This window comes from Thunnus maccoyii, chromosome 10 (assembly GCF_910596095.1).
Source record: "Thunnus maccoyii chromosome 10, fThuMac1.1, whole genome shotgun sequence".
In the NCBI taxonomy this organism is placed as follows: domain Eukaryota; kingdom Metazoa; phylum Chordata; class Actinopteri; order Scombriformes; family Scombridae; genus Thunnus; species Thunnus maccoyii.
In genome coordinates, this window is record NC_056542.1 from 17,775,824 (window position 1) to 17,798,021 (window position 22,198).

The 22,198-nt window shown below is 40.9% G+C and overlaps 3 protein-coding genes across 3 annotated transcripts; 1 reads left to right on the forward strand and 2 right to left on the reverse strand.

Moving 5' to 3' along the window:
* Positions 1-586: 586 nt before the first annotated feature.
* LOC121905769 (protein FAM8A1-like) lies at positions 587-2,904 on the reverse strand. Its single transcript, XM_042424277.1, has 5 exons — positions 2,345-2,904; positions 2,105-2,225; positions 1,821-1,944; positions 1,279-1,418; positions 587-1,174 (listed from the first exon to the last, which is right to left on the reverse strand). The coding sequence occupies exons 1-5, from the start codon at positions 2,820-2,822 to the stop codon at positions 1,030-1,032; spliced, it is 1,008 nt and encodes a 335-aa protein (XP_042280211.1). The 5' UTR covers positions 2,823-2,904; the 3' UTR covers positions 587-1,029.
* Positions 2,905-4,394: 1,490 nt separating this feature from the next.
* Positions 4,395-5,438, reverse strand: fabp4b (fatty acid binding protein 4b). Its single transcript, XM_042425285.1, has 4 exons — positions 5,289-5,438; positions 4,909-5,084; positions 4,723-4,824; positions 4,395-4,574 (listed from the first exon to the last, which is right to left on the reverse strand). Exons 1-4 carry the CDS (start codon positions 5,359-5,361, stop codon positions 4,521-4,523), a joined length of 405 nt encoding a protein of 134 aa, XP_042281219.1. The 5' UTR covers positions 5,362-5,438; the 3' UTR covers positions 4,395-4,520.
* A 13,706-nt stretch (positions 5,439-19,144) lies between these two features.
* On the forward strand, positions 19,145-21,257 carry LOC121905833 (hairy/enhancer-of-split related with YRPW motif protein 1-like). The gene is made up of 5 exons (XM_042424367.1): positions 19,145-19,329; positions 19,461-19,533; positions 19,645-19,728; positions 19,887-19,968; positions 20,089-21,257. The coding sequence occupies exons 1-5, from the start codon at positions 19,244-19,246 to the stop codon at positions 20,700-20,702; spliced, it is 939 nt and encodes a 312-aa protein (XP_042280301.1). The 5' UTR covers positions 19,145-19,243; the 3' UTR covers positions 20,703-21,257.
* The last annotated feature ends 941 nt before the right edge of the window (positions 21,258-22,198 follow it).

Genomic DNA, 22,198 nt, shown 5'->3' on the forward strand with positions numbered 1-22,198 from the left:
TGAGTTCTGGTGAATGTGAAGGACACAGCATATGATTCACATCATTTCCATGCTCATCAAAACATTCAGCAACTTCTGTGTCCTGTATGGAAGCATTTGCATTCATCTGTCTCTGTCTGGCTTTCAGGGTATGTGGAATTTTACACCTTGAAATACAAAGAATTACTGGATATAAAAACATAGTATTGTTAAAATATAAACTCATAGAAGTAGCCAGAGAATAAGGCAAATTTAATGGAAAATTAATGAGTCAATACACCTTAAGTTGACTACATTCTGTGGCTACTCAATTTGTATCAAAACACTCAAAGAATTATCAAATAGCAGACAATCAGCTAAGATACAGATATGTCAATCATGCGGGGAATTAGTGGTGGTTTCATTTAATATTATTAAATGCAAAAAACAGTTAATCACAGAAAATGTGTAATACATTAACTTTTCACAGGTTTACATTTCCCTTCAATACACTGAATGTGCCTTTTAAAAAAAACAGTATTTCAGCAGTTGAAAACGCTGAGCATGATGCATCACTCTTACAGTGACAAAGGTCAAGAACTTAAAATAAAAAATCTGAGCATACAACTCTTAAGACAAACTTTTAATACAAAGAGATACACACTGAAGGTATTATCTCATAAACGCATGATTAGTCATTTAAATACTGAGTGATACAAGACATTCACTCCTAATCTGGAAGAGTATTTCAAAAGAGGCAAATCTTGTTTCAATGAAAAGGTAGCAAATACCATCATTTTTCCTGTCTTCAAAAGAGACATGAATTTGGCACAGGAACAAATCTGAAAGCAGCATGTGGACACACATGCAGAAATACAGTATGTGTCAGAGACAAACCACACCCACGCTGTAGTGGTCTGAAATCGTTCACACTGGTGCATATCGATCTCTCTGCCACCATCGTAATGCTCCTGCTTTTTCTGAAAGTAAAGGACTGAGTTCTGCAGGCATTTTTCAAAAACATCACGTAGTGCCTGCTCAAAGTTGTGGGACTCTCCTCTGGAGATTGCGTCATCTGGCCCTGGAGCGCTTGACAACAATAGTACCAGCAACCATATCATACACAGTCCTGTTGTGTTGGAAGAACAGAAGCGTGATGAAGGCCGGGAAAAAGAAGGCAATTGAAAAATTCTTATTCAAGGCTCGGACAGTCGATCTGTAGAGGAAGACAGATAATATGGTTCAGTTACAAAGGTGGGACAAAGCTGAGTTGTGTTATTTATGCATAAAACTCGAAAAAGATAAAAATGAACCACTTACGCAGACAGAGAGACATTAGTTGCTGGCACTACAAGCACCCTGTTAGGTTGAACCAGAATTGATGAGTCACATGTAACAACTCTGAGTCCTACTAGAAATTTCCCTGGAGTGGCTCCTCCTGCTCCCCAGATGCACACAATCTGAAGGGAAAATGTTGTAGGTGTATTAACATGCAGATCACAAACAAAAACAATTGACTGTTAAGGTTGAGGCCAACATTTCTTACCATCTGACTTGTATTACATATAGGTAAAGCTGAGCAATAATTCAATATTGTCATTTATTGAATTTCAGCACAATCACAATGTGATATAACCTTATTTGTTGTTAATATAGTGAATTCTGAGCTAATTACCTCAATATTAGTTTGATTATGTTATTGTGATTTTGCATAATTTGCCATACCATGATATACAGTATATCAATGTCACAATAATCTGCATTAATATTCTATTAATTAATGACTTTGAGTGTATCACCAAGTTCTACATATAACAATCCGGGAAAAGCAGTATGCTGACCTCTGATATATGACCTCTCACCTCATAAAAACACACTAAAATCCGGTACACAAGGGCGACAAGCATCATTTTTTGTAGCTCCTCCATCGATGTGTCCTCATCTATTTCCTCCACTATGAAATGCATGGCGAACTTGGAAACATCCCTGAAAAACAAGGGAAAATATTTTTATTATACCGACCCAAAGACTGGCACTATGTCCATCCAATTAGACTTGCTTTTGTTCATTTAAATGACTGGAAAAACCCACAGACTTAATCTAATCATCTTTCCACTACCAGTACATAGACGTGAAACAGACTTACTTGATTCCACTGAGATGCATAATACTGATAATTATGGTTGCTTTAATGAAAAACAAAATGAAGAAATCCACCATTTCAGCCAGGAGTCTTTGGAGAGGTGAAGGAATACTGTACTCCCGACCTGCGAAGCAAAAAAGCAAGTCGATGTCATTAGTCCATTGACAGAAAATTAATCACCAACTATTTTAATAATCAATGACATATTGACAACCTGCAGACTAAGCAGCCTCCAGCATTTACCTGGTCTCTGTGCATTTCCATTCTCCTGCGGCTGCGGCTGCTGTTGCTGCTGCGGCGGCTGAGCTGCCACTGCAGCCCCGCCAGGAGTCTCACCTACCCGGCTGCTTGGAGAGGTGGCAGCAGGTGAATAATAAGGCGACAACGGAAGGCTGAACGGACTGTTATACCAGTTCTGGGGGTTTAAATCGAGAGGTGGCGTCGAGGTCCCGCTGGTTGACTGTAGATAACACGGGTAGGACATGGCTGACGCTGCCAGCCAGCTCTGCCAGGTCGCATATCCAGTGTAATACTGCCACATCCACGCCTGCAGCCTCTCGCAGTATTCCGCCGTGGCGCGGCTTTCACCTGCGTCTTTCTCGCCTTTGGCATTGTTCTGGCTGTTTAGCCTCTGGGAAATGCCGTTTACGAGTGGTTTAACTTTATCTGCCAAAGGCTTTTCCTTGTCGACTTCCATGTTTGTGTTTTCGTCGTCAGCCATGTTTGATGTTGGTGACGCGTCACGTACAACGTCGTGTTGGATCGTTTCATCATGTGAGCACAGCGAAGATGACTAACTGTAAAACGTCGACGGAAATGTTATTGATTAAAGTAATGTTTCCTTAAAACTGAATAAACAGTTATTTTCTGAGCTCTTGTCACAAAACTCTTGTCCATTTCAAGACTAAATCTGACACCGTCCCCCCTATCAGGACACACAGTGGTACTGGCCAATAACTGCCGCAGTTACAATAATTAACCATAAGGGGGCAGCATTGCTGCGATTGAGAAACCGCAGTGAGATTATGACATTTAAAAGGTCTTCAAGTTCACATTATGTAATAATTCAAATAAGTAATACAGAGAAACGTTTCATAATGTTTCTTAAATACAGATAATATTTGTATGTAGGACCTTTGCCCTTTGAAGATTAACAAAAGCAGTGAAGTTGAATCACAGCCATTTCAAAGAATTAACCAGCACATGATATGATTGTATTGGAAGAGGTAAAACCATTTCAAAGGGACGTCTGCTTCTTGAAGCCTGCACCCACATACTATCCCAAATAAGCTTAACCCTTAACAATAGGGTATTCAAAACCCAAAAAAATTAGTTGGGAAGAATTCAAGGTTCTGCACAAACTCTCTCAGTTCTGTGTTATTACATAACTTTCCAAGAAAACCACAACAGTTAAAACTAAAGACAATATCCTCAAGAGACATTTATAAAGATGTAAGACATATGCAAAATGCCCAAAACTCTGTGTGTGCAAGTATGTGGCATGGTCTTATATAATGTGGCACTCAAGACAAGGAATCAGCTTTTCATTAGTCAGTACTCATTGTGGAGCTTGATCACCACCCGGGGCCACACTCACTAAAGCCTGGAAATCTTTGGAGAATTTGGGCCTCAACCTACTGCCCCAAAGAAGCCTAATTAAAACAAATTATGTGCACTTGCTTGAACTCCCCCGTCTGTGCATCCGAGACAAGAGGCCTGGCACAAATGAGGTCACTGCTTTAACCCCAAGCAGGGATTTGGCCTTACCACCTCCCATTCACCCTCATCATAAGAGGCTGCTCTAATATAAAGGACATGTTGCTTTTCCTTTGTTGGAACAAAAGGCTTTTGTAACCCCCCCTTCCTACTTTTCTTGTAAATTGGAAGCATGACTTTGAACCCGTCAGGAGTTTGCTATAAGATGTTAAATGCTTGTACAATTTTTGCAATAATACTTTAATTGGCACCTGGCCATGGTATCTAATCAGTTTAGATCAACCCTGCTAAGCATTGGGACTTAATTCAAGAGAAAACCAGAGACTGTAACAATCACATGGTTAGATTTGAAAATTAAGGTCAGACTTTCCATTTGCCGAGACAAAGTTCTTGTCCAAATTTGTTTGTTTAAATTGTTAACACATTTTGCATGATTAGAAAAAGCCAAAGACCAACCATTGAAGAAAGGAAAAGTTGGAGTGATTGGTCTTACAAATCCCAATGGATGTTTGAACCTGCACATGGGTGCACAAACACTTTGTACCATCACATTCATGAACTACTATTACACACAGACTGAAGTGTCACAGTTCAGACTTTATTGGCATGTTTGGCAATAGCTCAGTGCATTTGGTGTCTTACTGGAATAAAGAAGTTCAAGTTTGTTTTTGTTTTTTTATTCTTTGATGGCTACAGACAGGATTCAAGCCTCCTTCTCGTAGGTCCTCACTGCAACAACATCATCCATGATACATTTCTGTTGAGACAATGGTCAAAATGTTAGAACATGCATTTTATTTGCTTTTAGGGTTAAGCTTTAACTTTGCTAGACAGCCAGTTAAGGATGCACACTTGTGAAGACATCCACAGACTATCAATAATTGCTCAGGTCATTAATTACTTACAGCTGTTAGTTTTCCATCCTGAATCTCTCGTTCCAGTGTCGTGGTCTTTCCGTCCCACGTCTGCTTTTGCACAAGTTTGCCATTTTCAAAAGTGAAGATGGTCTGAAAACAGTGTTTGAGCCGTTAGAGGCACATAAACAGACTAAACTGAAAGTGTCTGTCTTTTAAAAAACAAAAATGACTCACCTTGGTCTTTCGGTCATCTGCAGTCGTCTCGTCGAACTCTTCGTTGAGTTTGAACTTGATCTCTGCGGTCTTGAAAGTACTCTGAGACTTCATGGAAATGAACCCAGTATCATCCACGCTGATCACCAGGTTAGGCTTCACCATGTTGCCCATTTGCCGAGTGGCAAAGCCCACACCTGCAACACAATGAGGCTTAATTAGGACGATTTTTAGTACACATGTTAAACTGTTTGATGTTGCAAATAATGCTACACGTGAAACTCTGGTCTGAACGTGTTGCTAATACTTTCTTCCATTAAGTTAGTTAAGAGTTGTAAGCTAACATTTTACAACATAATTCCTACAGCATTGATCACAATTAAGATTAGGCCAAATCTTACCAATTGCCTTCATGTACTCATCGAAGTTCTCGCTGGCGGCCAGCTTCCAGTTTCCAACAAACTGCTCAACCATGATGGTGAAGATTTAGTTTTAATCTGCTGCACAGAAACCACAAGATGCTCCAAAGTCGCGGACAGACTGATATGCAGCCGAAACTTCATATTTGAAGCCTGCTCGAGCGCCTGCGTGATTCCGGGCCACCAATCATGAGCAGGCGCTGGCGTTGCCATGGAAATGAGCTGATTAGGGGGCGTGTCCTCAAATCCGATTTTGATGTGTTTGATACGAGTGAAAGTGGGTTCAGTCTGGTGTTACACCGTATTTGGTGACCCGTCGGATTCTGTGACCTGCAGTGCTGGAACAAGTACTCAGATCCTTTACTTAAGTAAAAGCACCAATACCACAATGTAAATATATTTCATTACAAGTAAAAATCCTGCATTTACAATCCTACTCAAGTAAAAGTATAGTGTTACCAGCTAAATTTATTTAAAATACTAAAGTAAAAGTTCTAATTAATTTTACCTTAGTACTTTAAGAGGGATTTTAAATGCAGGATTTTTACTTGTAATAAAGTATTTTTACATTGTGGTATTGTATTATTACATCATTCAGGGCAATGGATGTCAAACTTTTTCACGTCAAGGACCCCTAAACTGACACAAATTAGACCCCCATACCCCCATCTGATAATACTTCTGCTTTTAGATGTTTTATTACAGAAACCCATGACCAAAACAGTCATACAATCTGTCATTGTGTTAGTTATGGATGGAATTATAGTGAAAATAAATTATTCCCCTTTTTGATGGGGACCCCTTAGAACCAACTCAAGGACCCCTGGGTGTCCCCGACCCCACTTTGAGAACCACTGGTTTAGAGAAATGTTGCAATAATTTGATGGGATTTAGTGTTGGGTTGCAAGTCGCCAGTGCAGGAAGAAAAAATGCAGACAAAGGTCTGTTATTTTCCGTTTTCCTTTATCAAATGACTAACATAGGCTGTAGAGCAGGAGTCTGCAATTAGATTCAACTATGGGCCAGTTTTTTAAGAATTTTTCATTGGAGGGCCATTAAGCAGTGCAGTGGAAACACTAACAATTTCAGCTTATTTTAATGGTCATTTGGCTAAAAATGATGAAATATTTATGAATATATGTTCTGTGTTGCACTTTGAGACTACTTTGTTATCCACACACAGTGGCCTGCTTCATTCATGGTTGGCTGAAAGTAACATTGTTATTGTTGTTACCTTAGGGAAAAAAATGGCATCAACACCATTTCTGTTCAGCTGCCACCTATTTGTGTGTGAAAAATAAATCTGTTATGGCCAAATAGGCTAAAGTTGTGGAATTCACACACTGAAATTTCATTTCTGGCAGGTTTGTTAGTTGTAATTTCAACACCATGCACTGTTCAAATAGCATGGTGCAACCACGGTTTTAATACCTCTCCTGCTGTGGAGACAGAATAGAAGTAACACAATGATTTGGATTTACAGGAGTCTTGTGCATATTTCATTATCTGCAGTAGATTTGTGAAGAATTATGTAAAGATTTTGATGCAAATGATCAAAGTCAAACTTTAGCTTTTGTCAGGGGGTCAAATACATTTTCTGGAGGACCAGATTTGGCCCACAGGCCACTATTTGCCCACCACTGCTACAGAGCATCTTCAGCATGATACAAGGTGCATCATCGCGCAAATAAACATCATTCAAGTTTATATATAATAGGTTAAATAAATAAGAAGTAATTGATAAATAAACACAAAATGAATACATACAATGAACAGCAAAAATAGTACTATTATATTAGTCTGCTCTTCAGAAAGGTATAGGTATATAGGTATATAAGCTAGGTATATAAGTTTAATCCTATACAAAACAATAAGGGTAAGAAATATTTCTTTTTGATCGTGGAATTTAAGCATTAAACTTATATTCAAATATAGTCATAATATATTTACCCACAACTGCAACAGAATTTCAACAGTTTTATTTAAAATACATTCCTGTATATCTGTCCAAAATGTACTCACAGTTTATACAATATAGGCTAATTAATGTCACTGAACAGCATTACTCCCTCCTTTGGTGAATTGAGATACTGCTTTTTAAGCAGTAGGTGGCGCCTGTGAAAAGCATATAAAACAGTTCCTCGAGGTTCAGTACAGAACTGTTTTGAATAAGTTTAGCCAACTTTACAAAAATACAACAACAAAAATATATATGAGTTTTCAAATGGATTTCCATTTTCACAAACATTTCTCAGTTTACCTCTATCATTCATACTCATTTTTCAAACTTTGTTGGGGAAATTATTTATTTCATATTCTTGATATTCAACAAAAATTAAAGTAACTAAAAAGTGTGTAAAAGGTGTTGAGAGATTCTTCTTTTGATTCACAGTGTATGACTATAAAAACAGTTTAGCAACACAGAAGGAAAAAGCAATGAGATATCAGTGGATTTGTGTCTAAAAGGCAGACTGTCATGTACTGCCTCCTAATGGTTTCAGTAAGACACTACAGTAGGCCTCATATTTGTAAGACAACCCCCAAAATTCTAAACACACCCAAAGGTATGCATGTTAAAATAGCATTTAAGAGAAAACAAACAAAGTGAAAGAAATATATCTGGTTTATCTTCTCTCTCTGCTGTTTGGAGAATTATCCCAGTCTGGTTCAAGACTTATATCATCATTATCAACCAGCACAGAATATAATAGATGTGATTTTCATGTTTCATTTTTTTCATTCAATCAAAAATCATCTCTGTGGAGGCCAGTGCAATGCAAAATGTGGATAGTGATTTATTTGTGTTCATCAAACAATAAAAAGAAGAAAAATAGCCTATAAGATCGAATTTTATTTGGGTTTGCTGATAGGTTGATGTGAGAGTTAATGAGTGCCGCTGATGAATGTCTCAAGATCAAAGTGGGAAAGAAAATATTACAGATGCTAAGAGCAAATCAGATTCAAATCAGACCATTGCCCTGTGGCATATCTCGTCAGTGGATTAAAATGGATAGAGTTGTTACATCCTCCTCCTCCTCGCATAATATGTTTCACATTTGGTTTTCTAAACAGCTCTTTCAGATACTATATGGAAGCAAAGTGGTGCTTTATAAAGGAAAAAAACCCTTAAAGTGATTTGTCACAGCCTGTAAGTTATGAAATGGTTGTTACAGTATGAAAGCCTACACACATTGTGTAACTATCTGCAACAAGAACCAAGTTTCCAGCAAGGACTTCAGCCATTACTGCTCTTAAATAGACAACATAGAGTAGGTAAATGATGCTTTTACTCCTGCTTATGCAAGCATGCAGTTCTGTTGTGAGGAGAACTGGGGAAAAAAGAATAATTCTTTCGTTGTAGATGGTGACACTTAACACCTTGTAAGGAGCATTCTATCTAATCCAAAAATAGTGCAGACTGAAATAGCAAAGCTCTTTCGATTACATAATAATTAAGCAAATCGTTGAGCTGCTGACAATGAATATGAGTGCACTGAACTGTCCCCTGAGAGCACATTTTTATCCTGTTTATCCATTTCATTGGCAAGTGTAGCTTCAGGTTCTGCATGCCATCATAATTCAGTCCCAGTGTTTCTAGCTTTTGAAGAGAGATGCTCACTTGCATTAATATTAATCTAGTGTCTAAGAGCACGGGTATAACATATGTGACAACCCTTTTGAGGTGGATTCAGCCTTTAATCACATCTGTATTTGATGTTTTATGCAAAATTAGGTATCAATGTGAAACCAAAGAATCTGGAATCATTGTTAGCTGGTGTATGCTGTATACAAAGACCTTAATGAGACTATCACATGGCTGCAATATTTGATTTCATGGTCCAAATGCATGAATCATTCATGAACTTCAATGGCAGTAATGATGTGATAGTCAAAGAGGCTGGGCTGTGATATATCATGGAATGTTGTTTACCAATCTAATAAGCCGATTACTTGTTGTTCTCTCACCCGGGTTTTTTCTGTATACATACAGGTGCCATCCAGCGGGCGCAGAGCCCATCTAATGAACATGAACTCTCAGCTGGCAGCCACAGAGAAGTCCTTTCCTCCTGGTTTTCATCAACACTTCAACCCCCATTGATGGGAGAACAGTGGCCATGGACAAAAGCTGTATATACTGTACAAACACAGCTCTGAGCGGCAGCACACTGACTCATTCTTCGGTGTGTGTGAGAACGGAGGGGGACCCCTTTCAGCTCCTTTGTGTTGGTGTCTGTCAACAGTGTAGTTGGAGGCAGAGCCCATTGTGGCGGCCAGTGTTTCGTATTGACACAGGGCCTCGCTCAGCTTGTTCCCAGGGTCCAACCTGAGGACTCATGAATAATGGAGAGAGGATCCTCAGGGCCAAGGGGGAGTTTGCAAGTCTGACAGGGCTCGTTTTAAACCTAAACGACAGCTTTATATACCAGCAGGTAAAACTGCGGTCACAGCTGATCATGCCGAGGGTGAACTTTGCTGCAACCCTCTGATTGGACGCTGTGAGAATCTAGTGGTGCTTTAGAAAGTATGGTGATAATGAGGGCACAAAACATTTAAATGACACCTATGTCCTGATCATAGAAGTCTTTTTCACCACCTCATCATGTTTGAGTAAATGTATTCTCTCCTTATAAACGTCTTATGAAAGTCTTTTCCATAGCGGATAAGCCTTTGCCTAAGATAGTGGATAAATCTCTTCTATGCAGAGATCATTTAAAACCTTTTAGCAGTGCATTTCATGTACTTTAGTCGAGATATGTCCACAATCGATTTACCTTTTGAACCAAACTTTTAATCATTTTTTGAAAATCTTTTGCTGGCTTGACCTAGAACCCAAACGTGTGTTTAAATGGATGCAGTATTTTTAAACGCTTTCTTTAATCAATGTGGATGTTTTTCATGCCATCTTTCTCATGTCGTCAATTTTTTACAATAAAATGTGCCCAAAGAATGCACTATAAGCAAGCCATGATACAGATACAGAACAAACCCAAAGAAAATCTATAGATTGTAGAAACCTGCTGGTCTTTATAAAAAAAAATGTTCAAGTTTGATGACCAAGAGCGACCAGCCAGAGTTGGGTGTGCGCCACACCTGGGACACCAACAGGGGGCGTCACTTCAGCTCAGGTTCTCAGCAGGTCTCAACCATCTGCTGAGAGGCTCACACGACCTGAGCGTCGTGCCCTCTCCTCTTTGCCTTTTTCTACGGCTGCTGGATGAGGGGGAACCAGAGGCCAGGGTGGGCGCCGACTGTTCTGCACAGCCAGGATGATGTGTGTGTGTGTGTGTATGTGTGTGTGTGTGTGTGTGGCAGAGGTCAGAGAGGTGCCTCTTGCTTGTGTGCTTTGAGCTTTTTCATGCTTTCTGCTTTGATCTTCTCTCTCATCCCTTCATCCCACACGCTCCCTGCGCCTCAGGCTTCTGGTTTGCAGCACACCGATGGCGGGGCTGGAGAGGGGAGGGTAGATGGGGGGGGGGGCGTAGGGGGGGTTGACTGCCTCTCACAGAGACACTGCTTGTTCTGTCAATACAGGGAGAGGTATAGGGAGAGCTGCCCATGGGGCACAGCCACCGGGTGCAGAGTGCAGTGGGCGGAGGGTTCACCAGGAGCTAAAGTGATGCATACTGTAAAGTTCTCTGCTCCTCTTTTATGCTCTCTTAGATCCCCCAACAGTGGGCTGGAATTCTTGTGTGAAAAACAACTGCCACAGTCCTCAGAGGATGGCCTCCTGACCCCTTACAACATGGGAAAGTGCACCCTTCAGCTGGTAGTTATATAAAGCCTGCCAGAGTCATGAAAATCCTTGATAAATCACTCAGCTTGAGGCCTCTCATGTCTCTCTGCATCTCACATGGAACGATTATTTTCTATGGGTCAATATAATTCATCCTTTTCTGCTAAAGCTTTATATAGACTGTGTTCAAAGTGATGTCATGTAACATGGCAAGAAGTCATAGTTGTGGAACAGCACAACAGTTGTCATGTGAATACGTATGCCAGAAAGCATCTTTATATCCCTCGTCTGTGTGCCCCCAGAGCCTGATAATCCTCATATAACCCCTCACACACACACACACACACACACACACACACACACACACACACACACACACACATTACCCCCCATACCCCACCTGCTGAGCCAAGACTGGGAAACACAGATGCGAAAGCACAGAGCAGAAGCCCTAATTGAAGATTAATTGGAAGGGGGGAGCACTTACCTTTATTTAGACATGTGGTAAGTGTTAGGCTGCGACAAGCAACTCAACCATCTCAGCAGATGACTGCACTTAATATTTCATGACGAACTTTGAGGGTGGGCGGGGGTCCCTGGTGCTGTTCTGTAGCCTAATACCCAACACATTCATCCCTTTCAAGACAATGACAGAGATCATTAATATCTGTGACATCTCCCTGGCAAGTGCCCTCTAACCTTTCCTGTCAGTTCAAATCATCTTTAACTCTCAAGGACATACGACTGTGGAGTAGGCTGGATAGCAGTAGATGCATGTAACAAGTGTAATGTGCCATTTACATATTTTGAACAAATAAAGATTAAAGGTATAATATGTAACTTTTCCGCATTAAAATGTCTAAAAACAACTTGACCAATGTTATATATTTTGTTCAGCTGTGTATTTACATTGTCCCAAATATTTCCAACAATTTTCAAACGCAGATAAATCCATAATTTTAATAAATATAACAGTTCATTTCATTTGGTCACCTGTCAGTGGCATCATATCCCCTTTGTGCATGCATATCCCCTTTGTGCATGTATAATGCATGCATTGTGGTTGTTGACATAAATTGGTAATTTTTAACTAAACGTTTTAACCAGATGAAGGATTTTAGTCATCGGACGTATGGATCTTAAGTTATCAGAGAAACTAGCTGAGCAAACATTTGCAACAGCTCAGCTTGCAGCCCCTCCGGATGCCAGTGTCCGCCGAACAACATGGGAGAAACACTGATTTTAAACATGAAACTGCTTTATTCAGTATTTTTGCCGGTTTTAATCACGGGGTCCATTTGTTTTGGAGAGGAGGGGACCTCTGCGGATATTTCGACTCCAAAAATTTCCTGAACCTGTGGATCTTAAGTTGTCAGAGAAACAAGCTGAACAAACGTTGGTGGCAGCTCGGCTTGCAGCCCCTCTGGACGTCCTGTGTCCGCCAAATAGCGTTGGAGAAACACTGATTTTTAATGTGAAACTGCTTCATCCAGTGTTTTTACCAGTTTCAATCACTGTGTCCGTTTGTATCGGAGAGGAGGAGACCTCTGCAGATAATTTTGTTCCCAGTTTTGTTATTGTTTTGAATGAGAGATGCCTAGCAGCTGAAAATTACACCTTGTGCATTTAAACATCGTTAAAGTTCCAAAACTTGAGGTTAACGTATACAGAAATAGTACCTGCAAGTCTAACCTGGAACTCAACCTGCTCTGAATGCTTTGTTTGAGACGTTTTTCTCTACCTTGTCAACAAGCTGACGTTAGCTTGTCTCGCATGCCCATTAACAGCCGTCCATTCCATAGCCTTTGTTGCTAAGGTTGTTGCTAAGGTTTTTCCATGTGTTGTTTGCGTTGTCCACTCTCATATTTTGGAGCGGATTCCAGTTAGAACAGTTATAGATGTATTTGAGAAGTTGGCATTTTGAGTAAAGGATGAGAAAAAGTAGTGAAATCCTACAACTATAGTTTGTTGCATGGTTTGTTGACATAGCCTCCCAAGCCAACTTCTGGAAGCTAACTAATCAGAACAGTGGGCTCACAGGGAGGGCAGCCTTAAAGAGACAGGAGCTAAAACAGCCTGTTACAGACAGAGGATGAACTGAGAGGCTGCATAAAGGGTTAATAAGTTTTTTGAACTGTAAATCATGCAAACATATTCCAGTAGAGACCCAGATTAAAAATATAGACCTGAAAATGTACATTAAATGTCCTTTTTGATGTGTTATACGTCATATATACAATTAACAGGACATCATAACTGGGTATGGACATATGAAAAAAAATTTAAAAAGTGGAAAAATAAAAAAATGCTCACAGCATGTGAATATTAGAGTGAAAAATGATGTCCAGAAGATAGAAATAACTATGGAATTAATAGTAGGATGGGATTCTGACGCATGTTTATGTGAGTGGGGGGAAAGAGAGAATGAGTAAAGGGGCTGTGCTAACAGGCTTTCTGCAGATCACTGGCAGTTTGACTGCAGTGGAGAGTAATGGGGCTGGCAGGGCGGAATCAATTACTGGCCACAACAGATTTTCCCACAGGTCGGAGCTTGGGAAAGCAGTACTTTACTGCTGCGCAGACAGCTGGCACAGAGCATCCACTGGGAAAGGAGCCGGCTCACAAAAAAGACAGATTTCTTTTTTTATAAACTTGTGACACATCATAAATTGGCACATTTCTATTTCTCTATTCTGTCTAAAATTATTAGTGATCATCATGCCAGTCAAATTTAATTCCAAACATCAAATACAAAACTGCCCACAAGCCCCCTAAAAAGCTTATAAGTGTCTATAGGTGTCTAAGGTCATGTGAAGGAGTTACTCATAACATGATAGTTGACCTTCAGAGACAGGTCTGTTCTAAACACCCCCCCCCCCCCCCCCCCACACACACACACACACACACACACAACAGTGAAAACACATACACATACACACACACGGTAGACAGAAGTAATTATCATTTTCTACAGCTTGACTTAACTAATAATTCATATAGCCAGTGACTGTGAGGTACCCTTTGCGTGATGTAAACCAGAGAGATACATTTCAATTAGAGCTCCAACACCCCCCCACTACCCCACTCCCCCTACCTCACACACACACTCACACACTCCCCCTACCTCACACACACACACGCCATTGATATGCAAACAATGTTTTTCCTGTGGCAACACAATGTGTGGCCTTAAAAGTAGCTCACTCCGTGGTCCTCCTTTCTCTGTGTGGACATCACGTGCTGTCTCCTGTTGCGCTTATTTGGAAACCAGTCTTATGATCTGCCTTTCCTCTTTTGTGGACTTGCATAAATTAACTGGTAATGGGAAAGCCTACTTGTAAACCTCATGAGCAATGTCATTGTTAGAGGCCACTGAAGGAGCATGCACCATTGTGAAAAAGGTATGAAAATGATTTTACTTAATCAAGAGTGACTCAGGTCATCCACTTTTTTTTCAATACTCAATACGTACGGTTGTCCATATCAGAGATTAAAGTGTTGTTTGAATCTTTCCTACAAGCTATTCATGCTCTATAATTGGCAGCTGAGATCCTGATGTCTATTATGACCTGAGGACCTGTCCTCAGAAGAGAAAAAAGGTTGTTTTTTTAAAACTCCTGCTAAACAAAGAAGCAAGGAAGTCAACATATCCTCCCTGGCTTTACCTATCCAAAAGGCAAAAGGAGAATAGATGCCAACAAAGACAGGAAAGTAAAGAATGAGAAGGCGTGTGTATTACGGTCAAACAGTGGGAATAGGTCTCAGGCCTGGTCTGGTCCCTGCCCAATATAGCGCCTGGGTGCTGACTGGAACCAGAGGGGACAGGCAGGAAGCTGTGGTCCATAGGATAACATTGTTGTATGGAAGCTGTCTGGGAGACATTTCCCTTAGTGGGACAAGCTATTTAGGACCAGCATGTGTGGCATTTTCTCTGTTCTTACATAATACGTCATAAAGAAAAAGCATACCTTTGTACATGCACCTTTACTCAATCTCAATAAAATGTAGGCAGCTCATGATCTCACACACACAAATGTCCCCCAGATGCCCCCACCCCCACCCCCACCCCTGAACAGCACACGCACAAATGCAAACTTCTCTATAGCAGTTGTTGAATGACAGGTATAAGATGTCAGGATGGTGTGCACACAGGATGCAGGCACGGCTGCGAGCGTCGCTGCTGCCGACAGCCCCAACGGTTGACATAGTAAATCAATCCTGATGGGAGGGTGGGTAGGATGGAGGCGGGGGGTTCCAATGGGACTGAGCCGGCCTCTGTCAGACACACTCAGCCACTCAGCCAGCCAGAGAGAGACTGTCGACGGGTGGGAGAACACTCGCCGGGAAGCGCTCACACGGAGATTGAGTTACCACGGAATTAGATCAGGGCTGTGGGAAACAGCACCTCCTAAACACACTCGCACACTCTCAGTCACACACACATAAACACATGCAGACACACCAGCACACACTCAGGCCGCACTCTTGCACACAAAGAGTCACCAAGGGAAACCTAAGGGAAGATTGAGGAAGGCAGCTGGGCACACGCCAGTTTCATACAAATGCTTGCTTATACCTCTTAGCTTCCTGGCACTGGTTTGAGAGTAGTTTCTCCGAATTGGTGCTGAGTTAGACCCATGGTCGACAGGCACGGTTTGGCATGCCGTTCAGTTGATTGAATGTAAAGACACTTGAAAATGCATGAGGAAACATGCCAGTCATATAAATGAGCTCAAACAAAACACACTCAGATTGTCCATAAGTCAAATGGAGTGGAGGCTGAGAAAATGTTGTGATGCCACAGGTGAAATGTCAAGGTTTTAGGAAGAAAAATCATAATTACGTTTAATGGGCGAAAGGAATGTCAGCACTAATATGAAGGACCTTGACAATTGTGAGGAGAGTGGTTTGTGTCTGCATAATGGAGACCACATGAACTGCCTGTCCTGAAGCACTAGTGGCACTGTAGAGCCCCATTACCGTAATAGTATCAAAAACAATGAAGTGATCCCAAATATACTCAAGCTGCCACTCCAGAGAGAGTCATGGAAAGGCCATGTATGGTTTAGTCTGGGGTAAAGGGCAAGGAAAGGGCTCGCGCTCATTTAGCTGGGAATCTGTGTCCGAATCAGTCTCATAGGCTCCAGGCTTTTTGGAGTGAAGAGCAATATAAATGCCAATGTGAAAAACACTGTCCAGAAAGAGAGTATGCAGGCCTTGGGTGTTTTTCAGCACCGGATTATGCACATGTTAGCATCTATAAATCGACCATGTAGGAGTGTGGAAATGAATGAAATGGGCGAAGGTAGGCATGATTTTTAGTGAAAGTGAACACTGGCATGGAGAGGAGGGGAGGTGGGGGTCTCTATGTGTGTCAGGGGTTGGCGTGAAAGTTCACCCACACTCATTGCATCAACAGAATGACTGAGGCTTGCACATTGTATCTGTCACCACTGAAACCCCTCTGACATTCTGGGAACAGCGTGTTGGCCTGCAGTTGCTCCCTGGAATCAAGCTCTTCATCCGCACTTGTCTAGCTCCCAACGCACCAAGTTAACAACTGACCTGATGGACAGAGCAGAGAAACAGCTGCTCCTCTACAAGATACTGGAATGGAAGACAGCAGGGGGGGTCACGCTCCCACTGATGGCCTTAGCAGACACGACAGACTCAATGCAGGAATTATCCCAGCCTCAAGCACTGTCATTTCCCAGACCTTTCACCATAACAGAAAAGACATTTGACTGCTGCTCTTATAATGATAGTGTTTATAGTGTATTGACCTTTCTGCATTTATTTGTGGTATGTTGTGTATTTTAACATGACGGCAGTGGTGGAAGAAGTACTATCATTTACTTCAGTAAGTCACAATACCCCATAAAAAGTAAAGTCACACATTCAAAATGTTACCAAAGTACTAGCGACAAAATGTATTTGCAGTATCAAAAGTTACAATGGTAGGTTATATTATTATATTATTGGGTCTTTTTTATGCATTAACATGTAGGCAGTACTTTAATTTTGTGGTTGTTTTCTAAATGCTTTATATACTTTATATAATAAACTGATCATATGTTTTTGTGTGTATATGGTGTGTATGTTTTATCAAATAAATGCAGTGGAGTAAAATGTTTGACATATCCCTCTGAAATGTAGTGGAGTAGAAGTATAAAGTAGCATGAAATAGAAATACTCCAGTAAAGTGCAAGTACCTCAAAATTGTACTGAAGTACTAGTATTTGAGTAAATATGCTTAGTTACTTTACACCACTGTACGATGGCTTCATCAGTGTCCTATTTTTGTTTCAGTGGCTATAAAGATCTACAGATTTAATTCATTAAATCGCATTTGTAATTAACCTTGTAACCTTACATATGTATGTGAGTGTATATATGTGTACCAGTATATGTGTACATATATAGGCAGAAATATCTGTATCTCCTGTGTCTTTCTCCTTAATATATACTAGAAAAACACTCAACAGGGATCAGTTACACACTGGAATATAAACATTGAAAACTCCTGTGTTTTATATAGTTTGCCCTTTGACCCCAACAGATTAGTGGGGTCAAAATTATCACACCTTCAGCTGAGACCACCCCTGCTCCCCATCCAACACTGAATGAGTGAGGCACTTTAGTTTTACCACTTATACAGTATGCCTTAGTAGGTTTGTATATTTTTTCATGTAGCTCATAAGTAAAACATTCATCTACAGTTGCATGTAGCTCGAGCTTCTAAAAACATTTCTGTTTCTCTTTCCCCAGTGTTCGATGTTTTCACCCCCGGTGGATGAATGATTCCCTGGGAAGCTCTCCCTGCGCCAGTCAGTTGACCTGTTTGCAGTGACTGGGGAGAAGGGTGGAGGTGGAGGAGGAGGGGGTGTTTCCTAGGAGAGCCTGGCAACGCTGACTGACTAATGTTGGGCCTCCCGGCTGATCAATGCTGTTGTGGAACCACACAGCTGACAGCAGACAATGAACAACACACTCTGCTAATAGGCCGTGTGTCCTCCACAACACCAAAGATGAAGAGGGCTCCTACTATAATGGGGCCTGTTGCTCATGGACTAGGATCTCAGCAGGGAAACTGGAGACCTGAGGCCAGGAGTCTAGTTGTCAGCCACTAAAAGGACCAATCTCGATCTTTCCTACTTTTTTACCTATAGAATACATTTTAAAATTTTATTAATTACCCACAAGGCCATCCATGTTCTGGCTCCAGATTATATTAAAGAACTTTTAACCCCTTACAGTCTAGCTTGGCCTCTAAGATCAGCTGATCATAAACTTTTAGTTGCTCCACCAACCAGACTGAAAACCAAAGGCATGTTTTCGGGTTATGGCTCCTCGGCTGTGGAACAGCCTTCCACTCAGTGTGAGATCGGCAGACTTCACTGCAGCTTTTAAGTGCCTCTTTAAAACTCACTTTTACAAGACGGCCTACACTTAACAATGTTTTACTTTTCCATTATCGCGTCACTTTCATATTTCCTCTCTTTGTTTGTCAATACAAATTTTAATTGTGCTTGTTTTTAGTATCATCATTTTAGTATTTTTATATGCACTCTCATATATTTTGCAGTTTTATCTGGCATTCTATCTGCTTTATATGAGATCATTTATATATGTGGTTATTTCTTTTACTTAAAATGTCACCTGCATTATATAAGCTTATGTCTTTTATCCGCATATGACTTTTATTTTTCACATGATTTACATATGAACTTATTTATTTTATTTTGCACTTGCTCTTTGATTTGTTCATGGCTGGGCTCAGTGCTGCTTGATATATGTGCTCTCATGCTCCTAATTTTTGTCATACAGGGGAGCTTACATGGGTTTCTGATTTTTTAATTTGTTTAATTATCATTATTACAGGGAAATGACATCATGAATGTCATTTTTTTTAAACTTTTTTTTTTTTAAAATAATGCATTACATATTAATTTAAAGTTTCAATACCTTCATTAGAGTTTTCTTCTCTCTGAGCTGCTTTTTTTAAAGCTCATGTCACTCAAATGCCAGCTCGATTTTAACAGGCTTAAGGTTTGTCGAGCACCGCCCACATCACTCCGGAGACCCCGCCCCCTCCCCCCCGAAGTGAAAATGATCACAGGAGAAGCAGATCCAGACACACTGCTGTCAGTGCACCACTGGAGTTTTTCTCTGCAAGGACTATTTGGATCAGTGAAGTGAAAAAATGAAGCGAAGCCACAACTACAGCTCATCGGAGAGCGACCTGGACGACAACGTTGAAGTGGAGAAAGACAGCGGCGATGAAAATGGGTATGTTAAATATTTCACAGTATAAGTTCTGTATTATGTCGTTCATTTTAATTCACTACAATGCAACATTTCAACTTTAATTCATTTTAAGTTTAATTGTTTCAATTAAAAAATGTTGTTTTGCTTCTCAGTCAGCTTGATTCTCACGGCTCGATGTCTCCCTCCACAACCACTCAAGTTCAAGCCAGAAAAAGACGCAGAGGGGTAAGTCAGTTCATTATCTCTGGTGCCAACAAGTTTCGCACTGCTGTTTCATAAATACCACTTTTCCCACCACTTGTAACCTCATTATTTTTCCTTTTACCCCCTTTACAGATTATTGAGAAACGGCGACGTGACCGAATCAATAACAGTCTGTCAGAGTTGAGGAGATTGGTGCCAAGTGCTTTTGAGAAACAGGTACAATGCTTATACTTCTATTCTTGCCTCATTTGCCTGTACATTTTTAGATGGTCGCCTGATTTAAAAAAAAAAAAAAAAAAAAAAAAAAAAAGATCAGACGGAAATATTGATATAATTTAACGTAACACTATTCTTTTCTTTCTGTTTCTTTTCAGGGATCAGCAAAATTGGAAAAAGCAGAAATATTGCAAATGACTGTGGACCATTTGAAGATGCTTCATGCATCTGGTGGCAAAGGTAAGCTAAATTACATATTCTTGGACTTTGAATTAAAATCATGTCCTTTTTCACTAAGTCATGATAACATGATATGCTGTAAATCACATGTTTCTAACTCTCTGACTCCCTCCCTGACAGGTTTCTTTGAGGCTCATGCTCTTGCGAAGGATTACCGCAGCCTGGGCTTCAGGGAGTGCCTGGCAGAGACAGCTCGCTTCCTGAGCATCATAGAGGGTCGGGACAACACAGACCCCCTCCGCCTACGCTTGGTGTCCCACCTTAGCAACTACGCCTCTCAGAGGGAGGTGCACACTGGACTGGAACACTTAGCCTGGGGCTCTGCATACGGAACTGCCCCTGCCCATCTCGCCCACCCCCTCCTCCTACAACACCCCCAGGGCAGGACACCTGCATCCAGAAACAACAGTAGCCCACCCTCCTCTTCCTCCTCCTCCTCCTCTTCTACATCTTCCTCCTCCTCCACTGAGGCATCTGGGACATCCAGACTCAGTGTCTTGCCCCCCACAGAGTCCCTCAGGATGCCTCCCAGCGGCTCGCTGCCCCTCAGTCTGCCTGTGCCAACATCCAAGCTTTCGCCACCTCTCCTCTCATCCCTCTCCTCGCTTTCGGCCTTCCCCCTGTCCTTCGGTGCTTTCCCCCTAGTCTCCCCGACGGCCATCAGCACAGTGAGCCCCTCCTCCACCCTGTCAAAGCCGTACAGGCCTTGGGGCACGGAGATCGGGGCCTTCTGAAGCCAACAACTGGACTGAAGGCAACAGCTGAGCTGTGCCCACTATTACAGACCTCATCTGTTTTTTATAGCAATAAAACACAGGTGAACAATTGAACTGATTTTATTTTATTAAGAATTAAGAATAAGTGAGAGAGGTGGCTGAAGGATGTAATCTCCTCTCAGCGTTTTCTTATCAAGAAAGGATGATTTTATGTTATTCATTGAAATTGATAACTAATTTAGCGACAATGCACTGTCTCCAGGTTGAGGACTGGTATGATGATAGTATGGGCCATAAATAGATGTACTGTAAGCACAAATTAGAGGTAATATTTTTTAGACCAGATACTGAAACTTCTACATTTGTCGAGCACAGATGTCTGTATTTAACATAATGTTGAGTTACTTAATTTGGCCTTTTTCAGAACTACATGCAAGAGAATATGCATATTATATGCACCACATTTGGAAAACTAACTGCTTGACAATTCGACACTTGCATTTTTGTATCTATTTGTAATATTTTTGTACCAATAAATTGAACTTAAAAGTATAAAATATAGATTTACACCAATGTGTCTGTTTCTGTTGCATTTACTCCTTTTGATTCTGTTTTGTTTGTAGTTCATAATGTATAATAGGTGGCTATTTTCTCTACATTCATGCTACAAACTCCTATATAACCGCAGACTATATGATCTCCTAGTGATTAAGATCATATCTTCCCAAATGAATCATAATCTGCAGGTGCATTTTTGCTGCAATCCCACAGAAGTTAATAATGAGCTAATGAGGACCCGGTTATTGACTGAAAGGCAATTCCTTCACTGTGTGCCAGGTAAGTAACCCAATCCGAGAGCATTGTTGCCCTTATGAATACCCAGGAAATCATTAAGAGCCCAGAGGAAATCCTTTACAATGTTGCCCTGACCTCACCAGCTTGGGTTGGTCTGAAACGGAGACAATAGTGTGAACAGGATGGGGACATTGGAGGAAAGCGGTAAAAAGTAACAGCAACACACAGACAGCTGGACCAATAAATCACTGTTCAGCTCTGAGGTGTTGTTTCTAGTACAATCTTGGTGACACAGTTTTTTCAGGGGTTCATTGTTTTAATCACTCCATCCATTCAGCACCTCGGGTTTCCTGGTCTGGTAGTCACTGTCTGTGTTTGTCCCCTGAGGGCTTAATCTATTAATAAAAAGATATCTTCCTTTGAGAACTCTCAGTCAATTTAAAGCAGCATATATGAAAGTGATGTCTTTCTAGTGCTGATAAATGACACAAGCCCTGCTCCCTCAAAATAGGACCATTATTTCAATTCCAAATCCTCATGATTCTCATTAACAGATCATTGCTCCACTCTATTAGTGTTTTTGTCATGATATTTCTTCAGTATTTGGCAAATGGTGAACTTTTGTCCTTCTTTTGGAGGGTATGGGCTCCAGCAGGGTTTCTTTAGTCCAAATAAATCTGTCACTGCCACCTACTGGTGGAAGACTGCACCTTTTGTTT